At 44.5% G+C, this 10,595-nt stretch overlaps 1 protein-coding gene across 1 annotated transcript; it reads left to right on the top strand.

The window, feature by feature from the left end:
* The first annotated feature begins 294 nt into the window (after positions 1-294).
* Positions 295-9,639, top strand: LOC143508722 (alpha-N-acetylgalactosaminide alpha-2,6-sialyltransferase 2-like). Its single transcript, XM_076997371.1, has 9 exons — positions 295-556; positions 1,637-1,706; positions 1,807-1,978; positions 2,147-2,309; positions 2,720-2,858; positions 2,981-3,084; positions 5,745-5,828; positions 5,935-6,031; positions 8,813-9,639. The coding sequence occupies exons 1-9, from the start codon at positions 327-329 to the stop codon at positions 8,999-9,001; spliced, it is 1,248 nt and encodes a 415-aa protein (XP_076853486.1). The 5' UTR covers positions 295-326; the 3' UTR covers positions 9,002-9,639.
* The last annotated feature ends 956 nt before the right edge of the window (positions 9,640-10,595 follow it).

A 10,595-nucleotide genomic window follows, 5' to 3' on the forward strand; every position in this document is an offset into this window, starting at 1 on the left:
AAAGACCTTCACAGCAGACTACAAACTAAACACTCAAACACATGGTAGTAGTGTTTTCCATTTGTCACTTCAGTGTGTAGTTGTCAAAGGGGAAAATCTAATCTGGTGTTCTCAAGCTAGCTTTAATCTTGACTCACCATAATTTAATAATACCACTCACATATCTGCCCGTCTGTCTGTATATTTTATTTGTGAAGAAATAAACATTTGCATCACAACTTTTAAAATTATTTTGTTTGTTAAAATATACAATAGTCTATGTTATCACATTTTCAACACATGTATCAACGACATTGTTGGACGAGCCTTACCTTCTTCATTTAGTCATGTCCGGAAATGTTAAGATTCCTTATGACGAACTGGTCCTGCTGGGAACCCTGTCAGGTTTAAAGAGTGGCAGCATGATTGATGTTCAGCATTTCTCTGTTTCAGTCATGAAGACACGTAAATGTGAGAACATTTTGATCTTTGCAATATTCTGTGTTACTTTATCTTCTTTAATCTGCGCTGGAATTCAACAATTAATGTCTCTTGATAATCCTGCAATTTACCTAAGGTAGGCAACCGTGACCCTCTATATGTGTGTGTAGGAGCCAAAAAATTAATACTAAGTTTGTATGTAAATGACTGTATATATATATATATAGCTTTATATATTATATATATATATATATATATATATATATATATATATATATATATATATATATATATATATATATGTATATGTATATATATATATATATTGGTGCTTAACATGTTAATAAGTTTCCACAATTTATATTGTACTGTATGTAAAACCCAAATAGTTTACAGTTATGCCATTTTTTTCATGAAGAAAATAAGAAAATGTCCCTTTAAGAGAAACGGGAACGTGCCGGGACACGTGGATAAGTGTGTAGAGTGAGCTGCATTGGACGCTAGTAGCAAGACCTTACTGTGTTTGCGTTATAGTCTAGTGTTGCTGCACATGTGTTTTCAACTATAGTTTTGAAAGTTTTACCTTTTGTTTGTTTTTCATCAGCCTGGAATAAACAGTTGTTTTTAGTTCAGTTTTACACGGAGTCCTGTGGAATTATTCTAATGACGCAGACAGGAGTAAAGAAGTTGCTTCAGCCACTACTCAATGTTACAGCTCACATAATGTGTGTGTGTGTATATATATATATATATATTATCAGGGTTGCCAACTTTCACGCATTGAGCGTGAGACACGCATTTGACCGTTTTCACACGCTCTCACGCCACACTTCCGATATCTCACGCTGAAAAAAATTATCTAGTTTATTTATCTCTGATCCACATCTATGATTCAATGAGTTACTAGTTCGCTCTGGCACCAACCACCGGCGATCGATAGATCGTGATATAATACTTAATTAGTGTCCATTTTACGTTCGCCACCCCCTCCCGTCAACAAATTATACTCGCCACCTCCTCCAGGTTCAAATCTCACTCCAAGCGATCTTCAAAAGTTGGCAACCCTGCTAATATTATATTTATTTATTTATATATAAAAATTTATATACATATGTCTGTGTGTGTGTTAATCAGTAATGAATGCAAGGTATCAGCATTAGATAGTTAATTAATTAGTTAGTTTTTGTGCATTTTACAAAGTGTCTTCCTCCATCAGGGCACATTTATTTGGTGAAAGCGACTGGAAGTCAGCAGACCTCATAAAGGAAGAGTTAGAAACACTTACAGTAGGACAATTTAGGTGTTCTAGTACATGGTCCACATATTTAACCTAATGGTTGATCCTGTTGTTTGCATGATATGGCCTCGTTCTCTCTTCCACTGTAGCATGTGCCATCCTGCTCCTTAAAGTGGACTGTGAGACAGAATAGCTATCTGAGGAATCGTTTCAACTTCTCAGTGCCAGTGCTGCAGTGGGCAGAGAGTTTTAACCAGTCTGAGTGGCAGCGGCTCCAATATGCTAATCTGCCATATGGCTGGAAGAATATTCCTCCAGAGGGTAAAAAGACATTCATGGTCAAACTCACGTGTGCTAGGCTTAGACCATTTAGACTAATTGTATCTTTGTGTGAGATTTGAAGAAAATGGCTTAGAATCAGATTGAATATCTTATGCAGGTTTATTCACTCTCAGCTAACCTATTCCTCCATTTCCCCAATACCACCAGTTGTGAGCTCCGCCCTGTCACTGCTGCAGAATTCTTCTAGCAGTCGTCTATTTGAACGAAAGTCCCCAGACCAGTGTGTGCGTTGTGCAGTGGTTGGCAATGGGGGAATCCTCAACGGTTCAGGACAGGGGAAGGCCATCGACAGACATGATTATGTCTTCAGGTTTGGGCATCTTTTATCTTTTTATCTTTTCTTCCTTTTACCCCAGTTTTAAGGTGGTTTATGAAACATTTCTATGAAAACCCACCCCAGTGAGATATTCTATTCATGCTGAAGGGGTTGTGTCTTTGTATTGTTTATTTGCTAGTGAAACATTTATCTTAGCGTTTGTTTCAGTGAATGTGAGTTCAAGTATAGCTTTTGTAAATGTTTGGTAATGGGGCCTGATTGTACAATGGACACTTGGCATTCCTGCAAAACATGCAGGCTTTATTGTTCAAGTTTCTTTTGGTGTTGGGAAGTGAATTTTCCTATACGACATTCTGTGTGCTCAGTCTTTATAGAGTTCAAGGCTACTTGACCAAAAGTAATACTGAATTCCTGACAAATAAGTAAATGTCTGTCATTTCCAGGGTGAATGGTGCAATAATCAAAGGCTTCGAGGAGGATGTGGGCACTAAAACATCTTTCTATGGATTCCACACAAATTCCATGAAGAATTCACTCGGAGCGTACAGGACCGATGGCTTCACTAATGTGCCGCAAGACCCAGTAAATGATGACTTTTTCAAAGACATTTCGACGTAGATAATTCTGACAGCCCTATTTTTGAGATAACTTAGATCACATAATAAATAAAGCTGTTTTCCAAAATCTTGTGCATTTTTTCATAGGATATTACCTTTGTCTTCATCCCTGCTGAAATCCGGGACTATGTGATGCTGGCTGCTGCCATCCAAGGTGTTCCAGTGTCATCAGGATATGATGAAGGAGACCAGTAAGTGTTTTCACACAGAATGTGCTGTCATGCAGCTCTGTGATGCAGCTTCGTCCAATGGTGTTTCTTTCCATGAGCAGTACATACAGTATATTTCAAATGCCTTTCATTCCAAAATAAAATCGTCATAAAAGGAATGAATGTTTCAACTTATAAAGTGCCTTTCAAGATACCCAAGGTCGCTTTACAATTTTAATACCGGTACAACTCTTACACAATCAATCACACACCGGCGAGAAGCAGCAGCCAATTGCACAAAGCGTACTCTCTACTGAGATCCATAGCCCCCTGGGGGCACGGACGTAGTTTTGGGGGGGGACTTTTTCAAAAGCCGGTTTTGGTCCCCCCCAGTTTTTACAGTTAAAACCAAATATTTAAGTAGCGACGAAGTCATGTCCCCCCCACTTTTTAACGGTTAAAAAAACAATATCCAAATAGCGACAAATCTAGCACTAGGATCATGCAGCTCCGAGCTCCCCCCCCGCTCAACAATTTTTGTTCACAGCGCTCAACAATTTTCATTCAACCCCCCCCCCCCCCCCCCCCCCCCCCGCTCAACAGTTCGCCACCCCAGGTTGTGTCCCCCCCACTTATGAAATCAAAACTACGTCCATGCCTGGGGGACTGAATGGGGGAGAGGACAGACCCTAGTGACAGAGCACCATCCACCACTGGGCATAAAAGCACACACACAACTGCTTTTTTATTGGACATGAAGATACATAAACACACACACTCAGGGAGAATTTTTCAGGGAATGCCAATTTACCTAACCTCCATGTCTTTGGACTGTGGGAGGACCCCGGAGGAAATCCACACAGACACGGGGAGAACATGGAATCTCCACTCAGATAGGGACTTGAACCCAAGACCCCAGTGCTGAGAGGCAAACGTGCTAACCAATAAGCCACCGTGTTGCCCAAAAAGGAAGTTTGGTTTATGGTTTAGAGCACTTAAACTGTCACCTATTTGGATTATTTTTATTATGTTCAGGGGTGATAGTGGGAAAAATGCCTGACATTTTTCTGAGCGAGGGGGGGCGGGGGGGTAGTAGTGGACATGTACCATATTTTGAATATTTAATAGTTAATCTTTAAATTAATTAATAAATATAAGGTAAATAAATAATATTAATAATTTATAAAAATATTATAAATAATTTTCTGAGAAAATGCTGTAACCTAAAGATTCTGTTAACACAATTAGACACAATATGTTGTATATGTACAGGCATGATTAATTATTTATTCATTACTGTTAGTTTATTATAGGATAACAGACAACTCAAAGAAAGTATGCAAATAAAGTTTAAAAGAATTACAAGTATTATGATTATAGTTAGTTTTAATATATAAAATATTTAATAAATATTTTGTGTTGGTTTATTAGGACATAAATTTTGTGCTTTTGTTCATGTATTACGCCTTACGCCGTAAGATACAGGCCGCCATGATGAACCAGATCGTGTACCGGCTCAAAAAAAAAAACACTTTCTTATATTTCTGATAATAAAATAAACTTCATCATAAAGATAAAATACTGAATTTATCTTGTATCTACCTCTGAAGCTCTTCCGATGTCAGAAATACAGGCTGTCCCTGGGTTACGACGTCGATCTGTCATAAATCGATTTTCGGTGTAAATTGGAACATACGTACATACTGTACGTACATAACGTACTATACGCAGTTATCCTATTCTAAAGCTAGCCTTTTGGCAAATACCTTTATCCATAGCTGCGTTTAACTAAGGATAAAGGCCCATCCTGACGCCACGCACACCAAACACCAAGTTCTGTTTACGACGCAGAACCACTTAGGTCCAAACAAGGCGTTATACAGTAAATGGGAGATGTGTCAAACCACGAAAGATTGTAACTCGGAAAACTCGTAACCCGGGGACCGCCTGTATGATGTTTATGTCGATTGAATCTGAGCATTAATGTCTTCGGCACGACCAAACAAGTTGACAACATAAACTGACCAAAACAAACTGGACTTAAGGCAGGAGGGAGGTAACTTCTCTACGTAATGTCCGAAAATCAGAAGGCGGGATGACGCGCAAGTCAAATGACACCGCCGTCATCCATCCAGCGCTGATGAGCGCCAGTGAGAGGATCATATTTCGGCCTCGAAACAGATAGCACGCGCGCACGTGTGGTTTATTATAATGATTTGACGGATTTTTCCCCCCAAAAAATTCAAACGACGGAAATCCGTCGTGGTCATAGAGAACTTTAAATCATGCACTAGGCGAACTTTTTTTTTTCTCGCGGACATGTTGGTACGCTGGAATTCCGGCGTGGCGCTTGAAAACTATCAGGCCTGTATATGTTTAAGCTCAAATAAAATTTGCTCTTCTTAATCAGTTCTAATGCTTTCTTTAGATATTTGCCATCATTTGTTATAAATGATCGCAAATACATGCTAGTTGTTAAAGAATTGACTGAAAATAGCAGGTTGTTTAAGTTTTCAAAGCTTTCATACTGATATATTTTGTGTCTTCAGAAATGTTTAAAACTTTACCTTCAACTTTTTTCTAAAGTTTGTTTTTGTTATTCTTGGTTGATATATTTTATACTTTTCTAGCTATGGCAAATATTTACATGTTATCTGTGCATATAATTTATTGTTCTTTATTCCTTTTACTTTGTGAAATAGGCCTTCTGATTATTTTGGAGACAAGCGTTCATTTAAGCATTTCAGAATACTTCATCCATCCTTCATTGAGTATGTAACAAAGAGGTGAGATCCTTTCTCTCTAAAGATGTATTGGCCAGTCTGGATTATTGAAGTATTCTCTCTCTCTGTGTGGTCCAGTAGGCCAATGGTGTGATAATTTAATTTACAGGTTTTTGAGCTCCCTGAATTGGAAGAGGTACAGTGATTTGTACATGCCCACTACTGGAGCCATGATGCTCCTGACAGCCCTGCATGTCTGTGACCAGGTCAGTGTTTATGCTCTCCTAAATTTAAAGGCACACACACCCTCTTCAGGATTGTCACGGTGGCCACATGCAATTTTGGAAAGAGCCATTTGACTCTAGCTCCATATGGGACATGTGACGCTGGGCGGCGACAGACGGACGAGACACAGAATCCGTATTTGGCGTAACAAACGTCACTTTTATTACTACAATTATTGCGCAATCAGCGCACAAATAACACACACGTACACACAACGTGTAGACTTAGACAACGACGAGCACAGGACACTGCGCGAGCGCACATTAAATAGGCAAGACACATTAGCCCCCACGTGATCACGAGACGATTCACAGGTGAGACTTATAAATCACACGACAAAACCCCAACCACGTATATCCACTGATGCAGACAAAGCACGTGGACGTTTACACACGCCCAAAAGGGAGGGGCCGAGGTCCTCAACGTGACAGACGCCCCCTCCAAGGGCACTACTCGTCCCGGGGTGCCAACAGGACTGAGTGCCCCGAACCCACGACGATGGGCGGATCCGACACGCTCAGTCCTGCGTCTGGGAGGTGACCGCCCTTGGTGAAGCGTCCGCCACGGACTGCCTAGAACACCCTCCCTGGGAAGACGGGGGAAAAGACGGGAGACACATTAAACAGAACAGAAACAAACACACAGACTGGCATACTCACACACAGAGGCACAAACGGGAACGGGGTTTGGCAGACACACGGGAAGACTGACGAACACTGGCACAGACAAACACATAACAGGCGCCAGGCTGCGCGCCAGGAGTAGAGCATAGAGGGTAGAGAGATCGGGAGCCGCAGTGGTCGGTCCTCCGCCAGGCGTCGCTGCGAAACCTCTGTTGGGAGCAGCTTGGCTGGCGGAAGCGCCTGGTGCAGCGCGGCTGGCTTGCGCGCCTGATGCAGCGCGGCTGGCTTGCGCGCCTGATGCAGCGCGGCTGGCTTGCGCGCCTGGCGCAGCGCGGCTGGCTTGCGCGCCTGGCGCACCGCGGCTGGCGTACGCGTATGGAGCACCGCGGCTGGTGCACCGCGGCTGGCAGGCCCCGTGCGGGCCCGTGCGGGCCGTTTGGGGTTTCCTCGGCAATGTCCATGTCCTCCTCCCTCCCCTGGCTCCGCTCCATGGACTGCTCCGGGCTGCCACCCCGGGAGCAGTCCATTTTACTGTCGCCGGAGAGAGTGGAAGAGGGCGTCCGCTTCCCTCTCACGGTCTCCACAGACATCTCTGAGGGGGGAGGGCTCTCTTCTCCCTCCGTGGTATAGGAGCCCTCGGACGAAGGGTACTCCCCGTCTTCCTCACCTTTCTCTGCGGTGCGAGAGGGGCACACGGGCGGAGGGAAGTAATCCTCGTCCTCCGACTCCTCCTCCCCACCGTAGTCCACGGTGGAGGCATCACCCACAGACGGAGGGTAGTCGTCCTCCTCTTCTCCTCCACCGTAGTCCACAGTGGAGGCGTCACCCACAGATGGAGGGTAGTCCTCCTCTTCTCCACCGTAGTCCACGGTGGAGGCGTCGCATAATGACGGAGGGTAGCCTTCCACCACGTCATCTGGCTCCTCCTCCCCACCATAGTCGACGGTGGGGGCGTCGCATATAGAGGGGGGGTAGTCCTCTACCTCCTCTTCCTCCTCCGACCCGAACTCGCTCTCTGGGGTGGACTCGGTAGCACCCATGACGAACGAGCCCACCCTCAGAGGCGAGAGAGCGCGGGCTGGAGGAGCGTGTCTCTCCCTCCAGATCCTCACCGCGCCCTGCCGGAAGATCTCCGCCGTCTCGGGGTCCCAGTTCTCGAGCCCCCGGGCTGTGGCCAGCTGGTAGGCACACACCGGGTCTCTCTCCAACTCCTCGACCGTCGGTATGGCTTCTTGGCATGGGGAGGAGCCCTCTAGCTCGTGGATGCCCACCCGTATGGGCGAGGGATCCCTGGAAGGAGAGGGGTGCTTCTCCTGCCACACCCTTACCGCCGTCTGGCGGTATTCCTCCGCCAGCCAGGGAATAGCGGTCTCCCGAGCCGCGCACAGCATATAGGAGCACTCCAGGTCTTGCTGGAGCTGCTCCATAGTCGGCGTGGCCAGAGGGGAGGAAGACGTGCAGTGATGCCGCTTACTCTGCTTCTTGCCCTTCTTGGGCTTTGGCTTGTAGCCTGGCATGTCGGTGTCTCTTACGGCTCGTCGTTCTGTGACGCTGGGCGGCGACAGACGGACGAGACACAGAATCCGTATTTGGCGTAACAAACGTCACTTTTATTACTACAATTATTGTGCAATCAGCGCACGAATAACACACACGTACACACAACGTGTAGACTTAGACAACGACGAGCACAGGACACTGCGCGAGTGCACATTAAATAGGCAAGACACATTTGCCCCATGTGATCACGAGACGATTCACAGGTGAGACTTATAAATCACACGACAAAACCCCAACCACGTATATCCACTGACGCAGACAAAGCCAGGGTTGCCAACTCTCACGCAACCCTGCAAAGCACGTGGACAACGTTTACACACGCCCAAAAGGGAGGGGCCGGGGTCCTCAACGTGACAGAACACTATGTAAAGAAAGCTATGTAGGGTCATAACAGTATATATATTACACCTACTAAGATTTGCTGTTATAAAACGGAAGATCTGCTATTTTCTCTATGGACTCTTTAGTCCGAATGTATTAAAAATTTTTGATGTACATCTGCATAACCATTATTTTTGTTTGCATTGTTGTTTGAGGACTATGTGGAGAATCCTACACTTATTACAAATGCCCCTTCAGGTGTCTGCATATGGTTTCATCACACGGAACTATAAGCGATTCTCTGACCACTACTACGACGTGGTGAAGAAGCCACTAATTTTCTACGCCAACCATGACATGATCAAGGAGGGGACACTGTGGGACATGCTTCACTCCTCCAGAGTCATGTGGCTGTTCCAGAGAGATATGGCTGTTCCAGAGATGTGACAGGAGGGGGATTTGCTCACAAATTAATAAATTGTTTGTTTTATCCAAGATAGAAAAGTGATCAATGGTAAATCAGCCTATAATCATTCTGACTTTAATCATTGGGTGAATATGTCCTCCTAAATTGGTTGATGTTGTTATTGTTTGCAACATTATTGTTGTCTTATTTTGCTACCAAGTATGAGAAATGGCTGCTGCTTCTACCTGCTACCAACTCCCACCTCCAGCTCGTCCTCATCAGATGTTACTACAAATAATGTACTGCTATTACTGGGATGGAGAAAGCAGTGTGATTTGATGTTACAGAGTTGGGGTGCGGCACATTTGTGGGCTTCTGTCGTATGTTGAAAAGCCATTGCTGAATCTTTTTGCCCTCCTTCTACTCTGTAACCAGTTTGTCCAAACCACAAAGAGCTGGACAGATGGGACACCACGATCATCTGATGGGATGTATAACTGCTAGATGATGTGATCATTTGCATTCCAGATCAAAAATGTATATTCACGAATCAAATAAATTCTTATTTAAACGTACGTAGGTACGTCTTGGTGATGTTTATCCAAAAGATTATGAAGTCATTTACTTTTCTTAGTAACTACACGTGATTAATGTTCCTAATGTCTTTTTTACATTTTGAATAAAACAGATGACTAAAACGGAGTATCAAACTTCACACTTCTAAAATTTCTATGGTCTGGCTTATTGGACTTTCTTGGCAATGACTGTAAAAGGCGCAGTGGGAGGCAGGGGGAGGTAAAAGATTGCTCCCATTGCTCCCAGTGCCCTATACTCGACTCTCCATCTCTGTTGCTGACACAGGCGTCTGCGCAGTGGGAGGGTAGGGGTGCCACCTGTCCCGGTTTTCCCGGGACTGTCCCGGTTTTCACGTCGCTGTCCCGGTTTTCTCGGGCTGTCCCGGTTTGTCCCGGTTTTCCTTCTTTTTAATAGATTCAGTCCCGGCAAAAAAAAAATTCATTTAATGTTTTCACTAGGTTAGTTCAAACGACTATTTAGACTGTTTCTGCACACTTTAAATCCGTCTTTTTTCTCACTGTGTCCATTTTACACCCGCCCCCGGTAACATTTTACGTTCGCCATCCACCCCCCGTCAACAACAGTGTGTCCTTGTTTTTTGTCAGACCTAGGTGGCAACCCTATGGGAGGGACAAATGTTCTGTTGGAGCGGGTTTGGCGAAGTGGCGACTTTAAACGCTGCCTAATTGTAACGTGGCTTGCGCCACGGAGCGAGGAGACGGACACAATCGCTGAGAGGAGCGAGATTTATTAAAGGGAATACCAGAATCATCGTCGCTGAGCCAGGCAGGGTCGATAACGGGAGGGCAGTCCGAATAGCAGGCGAACACGGGCATAACGATGACAGGGGAACACGAGAACAGACTATGAATCACAAAACAAAAACACACAACGGCCAGGTATACAATCAAACAGCAAACAGTCCAACATCCAAAATATCAAAATACCAGACAACGGACAAGGGAGACTCAGGGGCTTAAATACAATGAACTGAAAACGAGGGACAGGTGTGAACGATAATACAGGGGCGTGGTAACAAACGAGGAATCACGAAGACAA

Source organism: Brachyhypopomus gauderio, chromosome 2, assembly GCF_052324685.1.
Source record: "Brachyhypopomus gauderio isolate BG-103 chromosome 2, BGAUD_0.2, whole genome shotgun sequence".
Lineage (NCBI taxonomy): Eukaryota > Metazoa > Chordata > Actinopteri > Gymnotiformes > Hypopomidae > Brachyhypopomus > Brachyhypopomus gauderio.

Bases quoted from the DNA above. Each gene is read 5' to 3' on its own strand.
- LOC143508722 (XM_076997371.1), top strand. From the start codon at position 327: ATGTCCGGAAATGTTAAGATTCCTTATGACGAACTGGTCCTGCTGGGA. The intron at 2,859-2,980 runs GTAAATGATGAC...ATTTTTTCATAG, and splicing joins CTAATGTGCCGCAAGACCCA to GATATTACCTTTGTCTTCAT. The intron at 5,829-5,934 runs GTGAGATCCTTT...TTTAATTTACAG, and splicing joins ATTGAGTATGTAACAAAGAG to GTTTTTGAGCTCCCTGAATT.